We start from the raw sequence: 19,241 nt of genomic DNA on the forward strand, positions 1-19,241 counted from the left end.
AAAAAAAATCCCAAAACGCGTATGCAACGCGTCTAGTACACCACATGCCTTACGATATGCAGAAATGCTTTAAGCAACCACAGTTGCCGGGTTTGTACTTACAATTTACCGTCACATGTTTTGATCGCTAATCCTGTGTAATACACAGTGATTTAATACATTCTATGGTTTATTAATGTAACTTAATAATCGAACTATTTAATGTCTATTGGTTGCTCAAGATATATTTAGTAATCTTAGAAATGTAGGGCATTCAAATAAGAAACACGTCAAGAATCTACAGAACTATTGTTTTGAAGTGATATTATTTGGTCATCAATATTAAGTAGGTCTAAAATATAGTTTTAAACTAATAGACCAATAAACGCGGAGTAGTTTAATATACATTACTAATAGAAATATCTAAATTTGAATACTTGAGGCATTTTAAAACACGCAGCAACTTTTTACACATCGCACTTCCTGAACAACTTGCAAAGTAAAATAGATAAGAAATACTGTGGTTGTGTCTATATGGTTGAAACATTTTTTAAATATTGTCACGTTGGTAGTCTGTGTTTTAAAAATTGTTTATACCGTATCTGTGCAGCCCTTCACAGATAATAAATAAAAAACCGCATACACTCCTTTTGCAACTCGAGTTGCGACGATCATTTTAGAGGTGCGCAATCTTGAAACTCTAGTTGCTGGAATCATGTGAGTGGTTATAATGATGTCATTTGAATCAGTTGCGTTTGAAATGAGTTTACAAAAAACAAATAAAATTTTACGAATGATAGGATTGCAGACTGATGACAAAGAAAGTAACCAGACCTTCATGGAGAGACTATGGAGCCGGAAATTTTATTGTTTTTTCAATTGTATGTTATATTGTGAACTAATAGGAGAAGTAGCCTGGATGATCAATAGCATCATGGAACGAAAGTTCCTCGAAGCCACCAATTCCGCGCCTTGCGCTACTCTTTGCTTCCTGGGTAGCGCCAAAACTTACTACAGAATAAAGTACGGCCACCATATAAATGACTTTATTAATTCACTGCGTAAATTGCAGTCGACTCAATTTAAGTCCAGTGCTCAAAGAAGTTCCACGGCTTTCGGAGAAATACGTGATATGGTCCGCAAACTCCAACTGTCTATTAACATTTCAACCGTCGTAAGCGTAACTGGACTGGTTGTGTTCTTGATTAGCCCTCTTATTATAATGGCATTTACATACTATATGTCAGGAAAAGTAGAGTTGAGACTTCCATTTCTAGTTATGTACCCATTCAACGAGTTCGATCTGAGGGTTTATCCTTTCATATATATTCGTCATGTGATCACTGGTGAGTAGATACTTATTGCAAATTACGAGTACTTATAGTTTTAAAATGTTTATTTTTCCTACTACTTACGATTAGTTAATTTATTATTTTTAACCGACTTCCAAATCTCAAAGAAGGAGGTTATCAATTCGGTTGTATGTTTTTTTTTTTTTTATGTTTGTTACTCCATATCTCCGTCATTACTGGACCGATTTTGAAAATTCTTTTTTTGATTGTATGTATATGCATACAGATTGGTCCCGTTTTTGTCAAAACCCAGTTCTGATGATGGGATCCATGAGGAATCGAGGGAACTCCTCAAATCTTAAAGGCATACATATAGTGATTTTTGTGTTTTTATCAACAAATCAAGCATATACATTCAAAAACGTGGCATTTGATGAAGTGGAACTGCTGATGATGATCAGAACGGAACTCTTCAACGACGCATAGTAGGTACACGTTTGACGATTTGTCCTCTTCGTTATGTTTGTTAAGCAAGTTTTTAAGCCACATTTTTGTCAAGCTCGAGTTCTGATGATGGAATCCATGAGGAATCGAGGGAACTCCTCAAATCTTAAAGGCATGCATATAGAGATTTTTGTATTTTCATCAGAAAATCAAGCATTTTTATTAAAAACTGTCGCATTTGATGAAGTGGAACTGCTGATGATGATCAGAACAGAACTCTTCAACGACCCATAGTTCACGTTTGGCGATTTGTCCTCTTCGTTATGTTGGTTAAGCAAGCTTAGTTTTTAAGCCACATTTCTGTCAAGCTCGAGTTCTGATGATGGGATCCATAAGGAATCGAGGGAACTCCTCAAATTTTAAAGGCATACATATATTGATTGTTGTGTTTTTATCAACAAATCAAGCATATACATTCAAAAAAGTAACATTTGAGGAAGTGTAACTGCTGATGATGACCAGAACGAAACTCTTTTAACGACGCATAGCTCGCGTTTGGCGATTTTTCCTCTTCGTTATGTTTGTTAAGCAAGTTAGGTTTTTAAGCCATATTTATGTCAAGCTCAAGTTCTGAACATGTTCGGACCCGGACCCGGTTCGGACTCGGACTCGGACTCGGACCTGGACTAGACCCGGACTCGGACACAGACCCCGACCTTGACCCGGAAAACCACTATGATACCTAAACTAAATAAACCACTATGATTACCTACCATAAAATGTAGGTATAAAGTATGATGAGGCCAAACCCCTCCCGCTCAAACCCCCGTACACCGCACCGCATGCGCCGTTAAGTGGGTTAGGTTAGGTTAGAACTGCTATCCTCACAGAACCGAACAAAAGTGGGTTAGGTTAGGTTAGAACTGCGAGCCTTACAGAAACGAAATGCTACTAGAAAAGTGGGTGGTTTTACCTCCTTTTCTACATAGCGCACCATCTACAATAATCTTTCACCGGGCCGCATAGAAGTCGGTTTTTTTTTCTTAAAAATTATGTAGATCATATTTAGAGGCGATAGATAATCTTTGTCTAAAATATTTTAAATTTCCGGTTGAAAAATGCATCTGGCGAGTATTACCTAAGTTCATAATTGGTTGTGTTGAACATGTGTTGAATTCAGATATCTCATTGACTTCATCTTAATCAGATGTATTCACTAGATGTGTGGCGTACGATGGAGAAAATAATGTACCTAAATTCATAGTTCTTGTGTCATACTCTCATACTTGATATGACGGTGTTTTTAGGCTTGTTTGGTCTCTTGACCGTGGTCGGCCCGGATTGCTTGTACTATACTTTTTGCACTTTTGTACAAGTTCAGTTCCGTTTACTTTACCCACTCACATGATTCCAGCAACTAGAGTTTCAAGATTGCGCACCTCTAAAATGATCGTCGCAACTCGAGTTGCAAAACGGAGTGTATGCGGTTTTTTATTTATTATCTGTGAAGGGCTGCACAGATACGGCATAAACAATTTTTAAAACACAGACTACCAACGTGACAATATTTAAAAAATGTTTCAACCATATAGACATAACCACAGTATTTCTTATCTATTTTACTTTGCAAGTTGTTCAGGAAGTGCGATGTGTAAAAAGTTGCTGCGTGTTTTAAAATGCCTCAAGTATTCAAATTTAGATATTTCTATTAGTAATGTATATTAAACTACTCCGCGTTTATTGGTCTATTAGTTTAAAACTATATTTTAGACCTACTTAATATTGACGACCAAATAATATCACTTCAAAACAATAGTTCTGTAGATTTTTGACGTGTTTCTTATTTGAATGCCCTACATTTCTAAGATTACTAAATATATCTTGAGCAACCAATAGCCATTAAATAGTTCGATTATTAAGTTACATTAATAAACCATATAATGTATTAAATCACTGTGTATTACACAGGATTAGCGATCAAAACATGTGACGGTAAATTGTAAGTACAAACCCGGCAACTGTGGTTGCTTAAAGCATTTCTGCATATCGTAAGGCATGTGGTGTACTAGACGCGTTGCATACGCGTTTTGGGATTTTTTTTACTACTTACTTATAATTTGTATTTACTAATATTTCTTTGCTATTTACATTGAATAAACTAAATAATTATACGATTAAATAAATAATTAATTAGGTATTACAATTTTAAAGTTCCTATTTCTGTTGAACATCTGCACCACGCGCTGTTGTGTCTCCACCCTAAATGGGTAGCCATCTTTATTTTTGAGATGGAAGAAGTCAGTTTACCGGCTTATTTACGTTTGTAATCAGTATACTTTTATGTGTTAATAGTTATTATTGGTTTATTGTGCTTAATATGTTGTGAAGTGTGTGTTATGGTGGATGTATTAAACGTGTTAGTGTAGTTATAAGTTAGTTCGGTTGTTGGTGATCGGAAATTATAAAAACACCAAAATTTAGTAGGTACGTATATACTCTTTTGTTATTTTAAGTTATATAGCTACTATCATCGTCATAATTGCATAAGTTATGCATTTTATTTCAAGATTATTAGTGTCTTAAACTGTTTTTTACTATATTTTAGTACTTCAGTGTCTAAATTAGCCACAAAAAAATCATGAACATAATATATAGTTTCACAGCAGATTGAGCAATTCGAAAGTTTCTTATCGGAATTTGAATTAGTTTTACTTTGCAATTTCATAGGTGAGCTATCAAGGTGTTTAGTACCAATTAAAAGCTTATTAAGTCTTCTTTAAATTGAATACAAAAAAAAGATACGTTATCGATTTAGATTTTTAATTAAAAATAGTTTTCTACTATAACGCGGACATTATTTCATTGGGTAAACTTTGTGAATTTTTAATAATTATTTTTAGTATAACAGCACAATGCTATAGTAGTAAAATAAATTCTTTGTTTCTTTAACATTAAAAAACCAAAAGAATCGTTGAAAATGCTTTAGCAGAAGTAAAGTTATCGATTTTTGAAAATATCATGACACTGTGCCGTCGTATCTGCGAAATGGCAGAGCAGTTCAGGGCACCTTTTGTTAAAATCGGAATCATGTGAGTGGTTACCATGATTTTGAGACAATTGTAACACCGAATGCGAGAATATGGAACCAAAATGGATATGACAAATTCCACGAGAAGTTTCGAGCTTGCATTAGTCGACACAAAAAACTTATAAGGTTGGAAATATTAATTTACTATTTATATTTAATTTATACTAGTAGTTAATAAGTATGTAGTTTAATATGTATAATATCTGGGAGGCCGAGCTTTGCTCGGAAAACATAAATAACTCAAAAATCTGCGTTTTCCCAGAGATAAGACCTACCTAGCAAATTTCATCGAAATCGTTAGAGCCGTTTCCGAAATCCTCAATATTTTTGAGTTATTATATGTTTTCTAAGCAAAGCTCGGTCTCTAAGATATTATTTGTTAAGCAAGTTAGGTTTTTAGGCACATTTATGTCAATCTCAAGTTCTGAACATGGGATCCATGAGGAATCGAGGGAACTCCTCAAATCTAAAGGGTATGCTTAGTCTATTCGGTGGCGAATGCCCTAGTCCCAAAACGCACTATTAGTCAATACACTCTAATTTCGAAAGCCCCTCTTCTCATAAGAAACTAGGCCCAAAATACCATATTTCCAAAAAGGCTCATTTTCGATTTACACCAGAACCATTGAGAACTAGTCCCAAAATACACCTTTCCCAAAATACCCCAAATTGTGTTCACCTGTGCGTGGCGTAATACTTTATTCCCATAATGCATAGGTCTCAAAACACTCTAGTTCCAAAATACCCTATTTTTTTGGAATGTCTCTTTGTGATTGCTTTCAAAATATGCATTATTTTGATGCTTTTGAGGATGCGTATTTACCAAAATAGATAGTAAAGATACCCTATTATTTCCGTAAAAGGACGTCAGTGCCGTCAATACCTATTAGTGTTTTTTAAGTTCACCAATGGCAATGACAAAGGACGTTTTTAGGGTTCCGTTGTCAACTAGGCACCCTTATAGTTTCGCCGTGTCTGTCTGTCCGTCAGTTCGTCCGTCCGATCGTTAATTTAATACTATAAAGCTGTAACTTAGTAAAATAAAAAGTGAAAAAAAAAATCTCTTCCTGCCATACAAAAGTGGATATTTTCGGAAATTATCGATTCGGAAGCCATTTTCGTGTTTTTTGCAAAAAGTCATATTCTCTTAGAAAAAGGGCATATATGAGTCGTAATTGCTGCGAAGATACTCCTTTTTGCTATTATATCACTGTGGCATAAACTTCTATTATGTATCTGTATATGATGAAAGGCATTAAAAGTCGAGCGTGGGTTTATGAAACGAGGCGTCAGCCGAGTTTTATAATAACATCACACGAGTGTTTTAATGCCTGTGTGGATAAAGCAGTGTATGGAACTATCATAATTAGGCATTACAACACTCGTGTGTATATTGCCCTTCACTTTCACTTTATGCACTTTCGATATCAATTTGAAATTTTCTGATATCTGCTATGTTTACGGAACTATCGCCGAGCAACACTTAACGATTACACCCTGTATAGCTCAAAATAATAATTAAATAAATCCTATTTTTGCAAAAAATATTTTTGGCATCAAACGGGTAATGGTTACGGCTGAAAGCAATCACAAGGAGACATTCCAAAAAATAGGGTATTTTGGAACTAGAGTGTTTTGAGACCTATGCATTATGGGAATAAAGTATTACGCCACGCACAGGTGAACACAATTTGGGGTATTTTGGGAAAGGTGTATTTTGGGACTAGTTCTCAATGGTTCTCGTGTAAATCGAAAATGAGCCTTTTTGGAAATATGGTATTTTGGGCATAGTTTCTTATGAGAAGAGGGGCTTTCGAAATTAGAGTGTATTGACTAATAGTGCGTTTTGGGACTAGGGCATTCGCCACCGAATAGCCTTTAGTATATAATTATTGGTATCAAAAACAATATTTACATTAAAATCTGTAGTACCTATTTGATGAAGTGGAACTGCTGATGATGATTTCGACGTTTCAACGACGCATAAATACTTAGTACGTTTTGTGATTTTTAATTTCGATTTTGACTTGGACTGGGGCCCGGACTCCGGCTGGACCTGAACTCGGACCCGGACCCGGACCCGGTTCGGACTCGGACCTGGACTAGAACCCGGAGACGGCCCTTATTTGGACCTGAACCAGGAACTCGACCTGGACCTGGTCCTGGACCCGGACCCGGACTCGGACCCAGACTCAGACTCGGACCCCAACTTAGACCTTGACCCGGAAAACCACTATGATACCTAGACTAAATAAACCACTATGATTACCATAAAATGTAGGTATACCTATTTAACTGAGTCAAAAAATACTCGTGGCGTCTTTATTAACTTTACTCAAACCATTGTGACCACATTGTGTGTAGTGTAGATAAAGCAGTGTATGTGACTGTACATAATTAGGTACTAAAACACTCGTGTGATGTTTTTATGAAAATTGCTGTAAGCTCGTTTCATAAGCCCACACTTGTATTTTAATGCCTTTCATTATAATAGAAGTCACATAATAGTATTTAATGCAACCATTGTTTAAGAGAGGTCAAAAAAGGCGAGTGGTTTGAGTAAAGTTAATAAAGACGCCACGAGTATTTTTTGACTCAGTTAAACAACGTTGCATACAATACTTTTTCTACGACCAAGCACTTACCTACTTTGAAATAAAATTGAATATTTTCAAATATTTTTCATTCAAGAAGTAGCAAAAATGGAGGGTAACCTTTAAAACCCTACCCAATAAGGTAGGGTTTTAAAGGTGTGTGCACGACCCTTTAAATGACAAATAAAAGCACGGGAGTAGAAAAACTACTATAATTGTATGCGTTTGATAGTTATTTAGTTACGTTTCAAAACATAAATGTGTTGTGTACAGTCACCATCAAACCTATCATTATAATATTCATTATCTAATGCTTAACAAAATGGGATATTTAGAATAATTAGACGAACTGATCTGATGATGGAGACAGGAGGTGGCCATAGGAACTCTGTGATGAAACAACGCAACCTAATTGTGTTAGGGGTTTTTAGAATTGTCTCGATGAGTTTTAGTTGTCTGTCATAAGAAACGTACAGTCAGCGATAAAAGCTTGTACCAAAAATGAATTTTTTGCCTAAAACTTATTTATAGTAACATTATCTGCTAGAATAACGTGACAATGACATTACCGTGATATTGAACCCGGCCAGGCAGAGCAGCAGGCTGCTTGACATGAAGTTGAACAGGCACGACTTGGAATACAATGTTTCAATTTCATTACAGATGCTGCAATTTAATTGAAACATTGTATTCCAAGTCGTGCCTGTTCAACTTCATGTCAAGCAGCCTGCTGCTCTGCCTGGCCGGGTTCAATATCACGGTAATGTCATTGTCACGTTATTCTAGCAGATAATGTTACTATAAATAAGTTTTTGGCAAAAAATTCATTTTTGGTACAAGCTTTTATCGCTGACTGTACGTTTCTTATGACAGACAACTAAAACTCATCGAGACAATTCTAAAAACCCCTAACACAATTAGGTTGCGTTGTTTCATCACAGAGTTCCTATGGCCACCTCCTGTCTCCATCATCAGATCAGTTCGACAGTACGAGTATTGTATTGTCATCAGAACTACATTGCCAATTTTCATGACGCTACGACCTTGGAAGATGGTTAAATTAGTTACCTTAGATTCCATTACATAGTTACATACAGGTCGACCTAATAAAAGCTTGTTAAAAAGATATGTGATGTCAGTAATCAGTTTATTTATTGCTTTCATTTTACTTTTGATGCTGACTATACGTACTTACTTACTCGTACATATGTAAGGAAAACAACGTCATTTCTATAACTTCGTGACGCAGTACATATATTTTGGCGCCATATTGATGATAAATAACCTTAGATTCCATTACATAGTTACATACAGGTCGACCTAATAAAAGCTTGTTAAAATTAGTACTACCTAAATTAATTTTTTAACAAGCAGTTTCGCCTGCGAGCGATATTCCAAATTTTATATTAAAGGAAAAAATGGAAAAAGTTACGCTTCCGGTAGGACTTGAACCCGCATCCTCCGCAATCCGTGCGTTGCTCTTAACCAATTGATGGAGGATGCGGGTTCATGTCCTGCCGGAAGCGTAACTTTTTCCATTTTTTTTCCTTTAATATAAAATTTAGTCCTACCTAGCTATAAGAATACTTGCCATACCCTTTATAGGGTGCCATGTGATTCTATGTTTTTATTGTAACAAACTATGTACAGTCACGCTCCGTCATTGTTAGGCCATTTAGGGTCCTAGCTGAATTGGTTGTTCCATACTTACGCTATGGAATGTCCAACAATCACGGAGCGTGACTGTACCATGTGCAATAAGGATCACTCACGTTAGACCGGGCCGTGTCCGGGCCGGAGCTTCCGGCGCTTACTTTTCTATGACAGATGACAGGTGATCATGTGATGCTTCCCATAGAAAACGAAGCTCCGGAAGCCCGGCCCGGTCTAACGTGAGTCATCCTATAAACGATTTCCGATTTCATTTTGACTGAATCACTGTCTGCCTCAAACCAAATTCCTAAAATGAAATGATTCCCCGAAGCTCTCTGACCAAGTTTATTCAAACCTAGCACGTTTCATTTACATAAGAAGCTTTGCTAAAATTGTACAGAGTAAAAGTTATTGCTATTACCCGCTTTTTTCAGGCTTATAAGGACTTGGCTATGTTTGGTAATTTTCTCAGTTTCCTGTTCCTATGTATGCTGCAAATATACCTGATATGCGATTACGGCGATAATATTCCTCGAGCTGTGAGTATAGGTAGTTTAGTGCAGTCGACGTCAAAGATAAGTAAACATTTTTCGTCTTATTTCAAAGGAGAAAAACCCAAACATTTTATATGTTTACATATTTGACATAGACTGATGTACCTAGTGTTGAATGCAATGAAGAGTTATAAGTAATGAATTCGAAGATGAACTAATTTTTCCAACATCTTTGTAAAAAAATAACCCACACTTCATTCATAACTATATGAGTCGACATAGTACCTAAATACATTCCATAATGTCAATATCCTATATATAGAGGTAGTCTGTATGAAGAACTGGTCGTTCCCTTTCCTCTTAATAATGGCATTCAAATTTCGAACATTTCTGAATAACTAAGGGATTTGATTTGACGATTGATCAAATGCCGTAATGGCGGTCTTAACATACGGTTCCTGAACACATTATAGAGATATGTTGTAGAGATATGAAAAGTATTGTATGCAACGTTGTTTAACTGAGTCAAAAAATACTCGTGGCGTCTTTATTAACTTTACTCAAACCATTGTGACCACATTGTGTGTAGTGTAGATAAAGCAGTGTATGTGACTGTACATAATTAGGTACTAAAACACTCGTGTGATGTTTTTATGAAAATTGCTGTAAGCTCGTTTCATAAGCCCACACTTGTATTTTAATGCCTTTCATTATAATAGAAGTCACATAATAGTATTTAATGCAACCATTGTTTAAGAGAGGTCAAAAAAGGCGAGTGGTTTGAGTAAAGTTAATAAAGACGCCACGAGTATTTTTTGACTCAGTTAAACAACGTTGCATACAATACTTTTTCTACGACCAAGCACTTACCTACTTTGAAATAAAATTGAATATTTTCAAATATTTTTCATTCAAGAAGTAGCAAAAATGGAGGGTAACCTTTAAAACCCTACCCAATAAGGTAGGGTTTTAAAGGTGTGTGCACGACCCTTTAAATGACAAATAAAAGCACGGGAGTAGAAAAACTACTATAATTGTATGCGTTTGATAGTTATTTAGTTACGTTTCAAAACATAAATGTGTTGTGTACAGTCACCATCAAACCTATCATTATAATATTCATTATCTAATGCTTAACAAAATGGGATATTTAGAATAATTAGACTGTGCCGTCTGTGCCGGATAATTTTGAACACAAACTGTAGAAATATTTTTCTATTTGTAAAAGTATTCTAATAGTAGGATACTTTTGGCAAATCTGTAATCAAATCAAATCAAATATCATTTATTATCAGGCAACTAAGGCCCATAAATACATACCTTAAAAACTAACATACATATAATAATAAAAATATTACAAGCTAAAAATTTATGACAGTGCAGTAAGTAGGTACCTATCTACTAATACTTTAATATTTCAGAGCATGGATGTGAGTAGTGCTGTCTATAACACTCTGTGGTATACCGTTGATGTAAAAACAGCGAAAAATTTACTCGTTATTCTAATCAGGTAAGGTAGTTACTTATGGGATGGGTCATACAAAAATTTCGATTCTAGATCAGTTGTCTTTTATATACTTAGGTACAAACCAAACCAACGCATAAACAAAGGCAATCAATAAAAGGCTATATCCGTAACGTTCGGGAACAAAATAGAAAACTTGTTTTCCTGTAACGCGGTGCCCTAATTAATGTGCTGCTAATTAATTAAAAAATAAAATACATTAACAGTGAAACACGATTAACTATGTTACAAACATAAATATTATAAAAAAATATAAATATATAAATATTTACTAAATATCTGCTTTCAGGTCACAAAAATCTTGCAAGCTGACTGCTTATATGTTTGCTGAAATGAATCTGGGAGCTTTTACACGGGTATTTCCGTATCCTAATATTGAGGCTTATTTTGCGAGGTTGATATACTCATAAATAGGTACAATAATTAAATATGTTATAATTTTTGTTACAGATACTAAGCACATCTTGGTCTTACTTTGCCTTGTTGAAGTCGGTGTATAATAGAGGCGGTGAACATTGATCACTGGAGCGTATAAGACAACAGCTGGTGCACATCACTCATTCAGGCCAATTCGAACGTACACTGACATCTGACATCTAAATGATATAATTCAGTTATCGTGCATTTCGCTCGTATTATGTACGGACGTAGAGCCTGGCTACTGAAATATTACACAAATGTTTGGCGGGAAATTCAAGAAATCTTGGGCTGGTCACACTTTGTGTAGTAGGAATTATAGTTATGATACTAGAAAATATTTTTGATTTTCTGTGCACACGTAAGGTAATTTCTACCACTATGTAAAGTACAGTCAACGATAAACACATATGTTTACACTTTCTTACCATATACCATTGTGACAAGGCGAAAAATGAAATGTAGTGTAAATAAGACCAAGCTCGATAATACCGTAATATTAATCCATCACCAAAAAATTACATAAGTACTATGCCAAATATGCTAAATGCTAAAGTATCTTAATATTTATAGAGCACCAATCTCCTAATTTGTTTACATTTGTTTAGGACTTGTAAACATTGCAATTTTTCGTTAATAAAGGATGTCCCAAAAAGGACGCAAGATTTGAAATTGATGAAAAACACATTATTTTTCGTTATAATATATTTGTATATAAAATCTTGAAATACATAATAGGGTTATTTGTGGAATAATACGTCAGGTAAATGTCCTCCTAGGCTTTGCTGGCACATACGCACTCATTTGTCAAAATTTTCTATGACCATTTTGCATAAATGCGGCTGAATTTCTTCAATGCAGCGTCGGATTTCCTCTTTTAAAGCATGAGTAATTGTAGGCTTATTGGCATAGACTTTAGACTTTAAATAACCCCATAAAAAAAAGTCTAAAGGCGTTAAATCGCAAGATCTCGGGGGCCAATTCTGATCACCGAATCGAGAGATCACACGATAAGGAAATGTTTCAAGCAGTAATTGCATCGTTTCTCTGGCTGTGTGGCAAGTGGCCCCGTCTTGTTGAAACGACATTGCTTCCATATCGATATCCTCTAATTCGGCTAGAAAAAAACCTTGTTATCATGTTGCGATATCGAGCTCCATTAACAGTAACTGCTTGACCGGCCTCATTTTGAAAAAAATATGGTCCAATAATGCCTCCAGCCCAAAATCCGCACCAAACAGTGACCCGTTGTGGATGCATTTGTTTTTGAACAATCACATGTGGGTTCTCTGAGCCCCAAATGCGGCAATTCTGACGATTAACAAAGCCATCGAGACGAAAATGTGCTTCGTCGCTAAAGATAATTTTGTTTGAAAAATCTGCATCCCTGTTTTGGCGGTCGATAATCCATTCAACGAACTCTCTTCGCTGTCCGTGATCATGAGGCTTCAGTTCTTGTGTTATTTGAACTTTGTAAGCATGGAGATGCAGATCTTTAGTGAGTATACGCTGGAGAGAGCTTCTCGAAATTTGCAATTCTTGTCCACGATGCTTAATGGATGTTCCTGGATGTTCACGGACATTCTGACGCACTGATTCGATATTGCCATTTGAACGGCTTGTTATTGGACGACCAGTGGAATGAACATCATGAATTGATCCACTCTCCCTGAATTTTCCAAGCACTCTGCTCACAGTTGATGAAGTCAAGTCAATATTCCGACCATATTTTGCACGGAATTTTTGAACCGTAATACCCGCCAAACTTTCATTACTTTTGAAATATTGTTCAGTAATAAAAACGCGTTGATCTTTCGTATAACCCGCCATTTTTACAAACCCTAAACATTCAGCTGTCAAATAGTTTTTTTTTAGGGTTGCCAGCACTAAAATACAAAAATGGCGGCAAATTGAAATCTTGCGTCCTTTTTGGGACACCCTTTACAACGCTACACATCGACTTCGCACATTGTCGTAATTATTTACGAGCTTAAATAGTTTGCGGACCTCACTCAGTATAGATATTATTAAATTATTTAAAATAAACCCCTTATAAACCGCAAACAATTTGAATGAATGACATAAATTGACAACTGACTTTTAGCTTTTTTTTTAATCATAGACAATTGGTGATACAACAACGAAATATCTGTCAACAATTTTTGGCTAGCCAGACTCTATCGTTCTTGTTGCACCCTAGGGTGCAACTTAGTAGAGCCGCTCGCGATGCAGTACTTTAAAAAAGAAACTACACATACTTTTATGTGTGGTTCATAAATGTATCATAATACGGTGAATGTGTAGTTTGTAGCATTGATTTCAGTAGCTCTGTTAAACCATTAGCTTGTAATAGTTGTAATTATACATTTTGCTTAGTTTCATTACAATTAAATAAATGTGTTATAGCAGATTTTGAACAAATATATTGAAACGGGGTCACTCAGATATTATACTTAATTGGACACTTGCTCGACATACTTATATGTTAGCCCGTTGGAGCGATCGGTCGCGGATAGCTGCATCCCGCAGTCTGTCCGCGTCGGTCCGCCAACGCGGGCTCTCGTTAAAGAAGCTCCTCGTTATGGAGCAATACTACGGAACCCTAAAGAGGGACTTCTAGCATATTTATTATGTCGAGGTTTGATTACTATTTACTAACACAGCCCCATTTTACTCTTGAATGTTTGATGGTTGGCGACATTTAATAACCCCCAGGGCAAAGGTAAAGGCTTTCATGGTAGACAAATACTTACTCGACTAAATTATGATGTTCCATCGGGAAATGTCGACATTCCTTGGCATTCCCAACAAGCCCGTTACAGCCGCGGGGCTCAGACGGTTGAGTTGAGACTACAATAAAATAAACCAAATGACTATCGCCGCTCATAAAATTGCGATTCCTTTCAAATTCACCATATCAAACAGATGTTGGACGAATGTTATAAATAAAAATATTAGATAAAATAATAGAGCGTTCGAAACACGACTGTCTATTTTAATGGAAGACGATTCAAAGACAAGACAGGTAAATTGTTTTTTTTGTACCATTTTAGTTTCGCATTTTGGGTTTGTTATTTGTTAAAATTCATGTACAGTTAAATAATTTAATTTCCAACCCATTTTGTACTTTGACGAGGTAAGAAGTGGGTTGGATATATTCTTTGACTGTACCTACTCCTGCCAAATAACAAGAAATGCCATCAAAACCTTCAGTTTGTCAGCGCTGGAAGTCGCCAGCATCATAAGACGAGACCATTTCGGGGCACGTTCTCCTTCCTATGCTTTTTCTGTATTGTAGTTATAATTTTCTATTCTGTGTTTGTGCTTACGAATATTTAAATTATTGCTTTTCTATTCTATTCTATTTTTACAAATAAGTGACCACGACAGTCAGTGGCCTTCCCAACAATACAGTAAACATTTACAATTATTACTAGTTATTTTAGACAGTTTCCAAACCATTCAGCAAGTATTGTCCCGTATCTGATTCTACTGAAAAGCAATGTGTTTAACGTTCTAGTAATTACCAAAAACTACGTGTCTGTGAAACAAGGCGTGGCATAATTAAGGGGTGTGTCTAAATTGGTGTAATCGAAACATGTGTTGGTTACAAGTTACAATACCGTTCACCTGTAGGGTTCCCTGCTGAAAATAGGGTGAATTCACATTTTTGATACCCTGCTTCACAATCGTATAAACTTATTATAACTACATAATTACCTACCTACTAAATAATTAGCAGAGTTAAATGTAATGCCCGTGTTACAAGAAAACACTATATGTAACATTTAATTACCTTTTATATAAAATAAAAAAGTGCTACATGAAGAAAATAATAGGTAAGTTATTATACGTTCCTTTTTAGCACCGAACTCTTAACTTGGGAACGTAACGTAGGGTGTACGTGTAGTAGTGACGTCATTTTACTATTCTTATCGTCCCACGGCGAAATCGTTAAAATCTTATAGCCGGTCGTAGCACCACTGGACCCTTGGGTTAGCTTTAATTATTTACAGTCATCCAATATAAATTATGTTGGTCAAGTCAAGTGGAAAACTAAATAAATATTCCGTACCTATACTCCGAGTCGTCCAAAAAATCTTGCCACTGCAATAATTTGTTTAGTAAAATAGTAAATTCATTTTTATAAATAAACACGCTAAGATAATTTATTCATTGGTAATTTTACTCCTACGATTTAAAAAAGTAGTTTTATTTATAGGTGAACCAGGATCTATTGAGGGTGCGCCATGTTACGGAAATTTGTTGGTACTAATTTCTAGCAATGGCAACAATTTTAATAATAGACAACATCTACCCTCTATGATAGTTGTCAATATTGACAATGTAAACATTGCTTTGTCTAGTTTCGTGTGAATTATTATTAGACTGCAATAATCGTGCCGAAAGTTTTAGATTTTACAGAGAAAAACGTTGTAAATAGTGTATATAGTTATTTATTGAAAAAAAAACATGCGGGAGAGAAATTTCTTCCATTAGAAAACATAACGAAATTAGCATCTGAATTGACGGGTAAGTTTCAAACTTATAGACAAATGTCACTATAGTCAGGTCGTCACGATTTGGTTGATGTCTTAATGACTGAAGAATATTTAGATCCCGATTTTGAGTATAATGTTGAGAACGAGTCAAACTCCTTGATGACTATAAATAAATAAATAAATAAATAAATATTATAGGACATTATTACACAAATTGACTAAGCCCCACGGTAAGCTCAAGAAAGCTTGTGTTGTGGGTACTCAGACAACGATATATATAATATACAAATACTTAAATACATAGAAAACAACCATGACTCAGGAACAAATATCTGTGCTCATCGCACAAATAAATGCCCTTACTGGGATTCGAACCCAGGACCGCGGCTTCACAGGCAGGGTCACTATCCACTAGGCCAGACCGGTCGTCAACTGACTGAAGAATATTTAGATCCCGATTTCAACTATGCTGATTAGAACATATTTGGTACGTTAAATAATTTTATTTGTAAAATTATCTATATAAATTCTTACTTATACCTAACTCTTGCGTTACTTATTGACTTTACGCTATTCATTTTATCTAAATCGAGTCAGCTATTTAAGCGTAAAAACCGAAGAAATATCCAAACATCAAACTTCGCACTTATTAAAGTTGTCGGAATAAAACAAAAATCATCTGCCAATTTCCATTGTCCCCACTATACAAATTGTTGCTATATAAAATTCAAAACGAGCGCCCTCTTGACAATACTCCCAAAGTTCTGGTTTACCTTTACTTATTTATACATAAATACAAGACGCGCTAGTAAAAAGTGGCAACATTGTCTTACTTTTTTTGGAATCTAATTACGATTTTCAGTTTATACCATAGAATTAATAGAGACAAACCAAAGAAAGTCTGCAGCGCAATAATTTGACATCGAATTAAAAAACTACATATGGCAATGTTTTTTAAGCAGTCAGTAAACGTCATGCACTATGTATGTGTTTGTCAAAATCGTTTAAATATTCATTGTGTTTTGTGATGAACGGAATAAACATGGTGAAACCTTACAAAACCGGCGTGCGGGAGTTACTTTTCCGCATGACGAATAATTTTACACTTGTAAAAAGTCAGCACGAGGCGATTCAAGCTGAAAAACGACAATGTTTACAAAATTTGGATTTGATGACGGGTAAGTGGAATGAAACATCTTAATACTTCACCATATGTACCTACTTAGATAATATAATATTGGTTTAGACTAAGGTTTCACAGCAAATTGAACACACCTAATAGGTATAGGCATACTTATGAACTTCCTCTAACATTTCGAGAAACTCATTGGTACTAGCCGGGTTTTGAGCTCGAACCCACAACCTCCATGCTTATGCTCACGGCATGGGTACCTACTAGTTAAAGCTAAAATTAATTTTTAATATATGTTTATTGTTTTAATGGTTTATTTCGTTTTTCCGAAAACTAGTTCGCAAATTGCGGGCAATTTCTCTGTCAATCTAATTACGCCTTAATGGGAGTAAAAGAGAAAGATGCTCGCATATTGAGAACTTCGGTGTTCGCGGTAGGCCCTCTGTACCTATTTACCGCCGTCGCGGATATTACAAAAGCTTATTAATTTTGATGAAGCCAAATGTCACATTCTCCCAATATTATTTATCCCACCAAAAACATTTTCATGTAAAATGTTGCCAAGACGAAATCATAAGGCTCGCACTGACAAAAAGTTATCAGATCTCTTGTAGAGCCAAGCTTCTAACTCTACAGGCCCTTTCACAGACTCTACACCTTAGTCCAAATATGTGGCTTGACCGTTTCGTCACATGGGCGTCAGGTGAAAAATGTATTCACTATTCATTATTTTTTATTATAAAATAGTTCTTGTAATAATGAAACGGCCAAGCCACATATTTTGACTAAGGTGTAGAGTCTGTGAAAGGGCCTGTAGAGTTAGAAGCTTGGCTCTACAAGAGATCTGATAACTTATTGTCAGTGCGAGCCTTATGATTTCGTCTTGGCAACATTTTACATGAAATGTTTTTGGTGGGATTTCACATCTTTTTGTAAGTTGCTTATGACAATCTTCTGATTTAAAGGGTTCCGGGTGATTTACTATTAAAAACCTGAAATACGTACCTGGGGGCATATTTTATATACAATCTGCCTTTTACTGATTCCCCATACAAACTTCAACCCCCTTTTTCCCCTAACGCCTTTTTCCACCCCTTTTCACTCTTACGGGGTGATTTTGGGGTTGAAACTATTTTATTTCCTTCTCCATAACAATAACTATCTACATACCAAATTTCAACTAAATCGGTTCCGCGGTTATTGATTTCCCATACAAAATTCCACCCCCCCTTTTCACCCCCTTAAAGGCTAATAATTTAAAGTTTTTGAATTTCTTTGTTGTTTGTGGACTAATACTATCTCACATACCAAATTTCAGCTTCCTAGGACTTCAGGAAGTACCCTAGAGGTTTTGATGATCAACAGTGAGTGAGTGAGTCAGTGACGAAATCGGGGTTTTTTAGACATTAATAAAATCTTAAGTATAAGAGCTATGCAATTGAAATTGTTTATGCTTAATAAGTCCACTATTGACATCATATCCCGAGAGTTTTGTTTATCTGGTATAATCCAAACCCAAGTTAAGAGGGTTCAAAAAAACGACGAAGCGCTTCGAGAAAAGGTAGGTAGTGCCCTTGCGCTTCGCTTTGCTCGTCTTGGCGGGGGCACTACCGTGCCCCCAGATCAATATTAGTATATGTCTATCTATCTATTGTCTAATGAAATTTATTTTACCATAAAAATTAAACTGTGCATACAGCTTAATTTTTTCATAGACGGTAAATATGGTAGAAATTTCACAAGTATCAAGACTATTTAATCCATTTTCTGTGGTGTTGTCGCATACTGATTTTTAAAAACTACTTTTAATCTAGCGCTGCAGACTTTCTTTGGTTTGTCTCTATGACTAGAACAACTGTCAATCTTCAAAAGTGCGACCAAAAATGAAATGCAAGTGTGTGCGTAAATTGTCTATGTGAGATCGAAAATAGTGATGTCATGTTACAACATATTAATAATCTGTCGATGTTTGATTGCTTTATCGACTACTTTTTCAAATGTGTTATTTTAAACGTTAAAATTCTACGACATTATGACGTATAAATAACACTTGCACTGCGTGTACTATCAAAATCGTTGCAGACTTATCTTAATGTAACTCTTACTGTGTTGGAAAGTGAA

The 19,241-nt window shown here is 35.6% G+C and overlaps 1 protein-coding gene across 1 annotated transcript; it reads left to right on the top strand.

The window, feature by feature from the left end:
• Positions 1 to 710: 710 nt before the first annotated feature.
• LOC134662634 (odorant receptor 4-like) lies at positions 711 to 11,588 on the top strand. The gene is made up of 8 exons (XM_063518907.1): positions 711 to 1,325; positions 3,023 to 3,102; positions 4,829 to 4,929; positions 8,061 to 8,157; positions 9,485 to 9,589; positions 10,966 to 11,054; positions 11,359 to 11,425; positions 11,520 to 11,588. The coding sequence occupies exons 1-8, from the start codon at positions 713 to 715 to the stop codon at positions 11,586 to 11,588; spliced, it is 1,221 nt and encodes a 406-aa protein (XP_063374977.1). The 5' UTR covers positions 711 to 712.
• The last annotated feature ends 7,653 nt before the right edge of the window (positions 11,589 to 19,241 follow it).

The sequence above is a fragment of the Cydia amplana genome, chromosome 3, assembly GCF_948474715.1.
Source record: "Cydia amplana chromosome 3, ilCydAmpl1.1, whole genome shotgun sequence".
Taxonomy (NCBI): Eukaryota; Metazoa; Arthropoda; class Insecta; order Lepidoptera; family Tortricidae; genus Cydia; species Cydia amplana.

What these genes read in the sequence shown, in the direction of transcription:
- LOC134662634 (XM_063518907.1), top strand. Translation starts at nt 713, where the DNA reads ATGTCATTTGAATCAGTTGCGTTTGAAATGAGTTTACAAAAAACAAAT. An exon ending in TTGTACAAGTTCAGTTCCGT is followed by an intron (nt 3,103 to 4,828) that starts TTACTTTACCCA and finishes CATGATTTTGAG; the next exon opens with ACAATTGTAACACCGAATGC. An exon ending in TTACTCGTTATTCTAATCAG is followed by an intron (nt 11,055 to 11,358) that starts GTAAGGTAGTTA and finishes ATCTGCTTTCAG; the next exon opens with GTCACAAAAATCTTGCAAGC.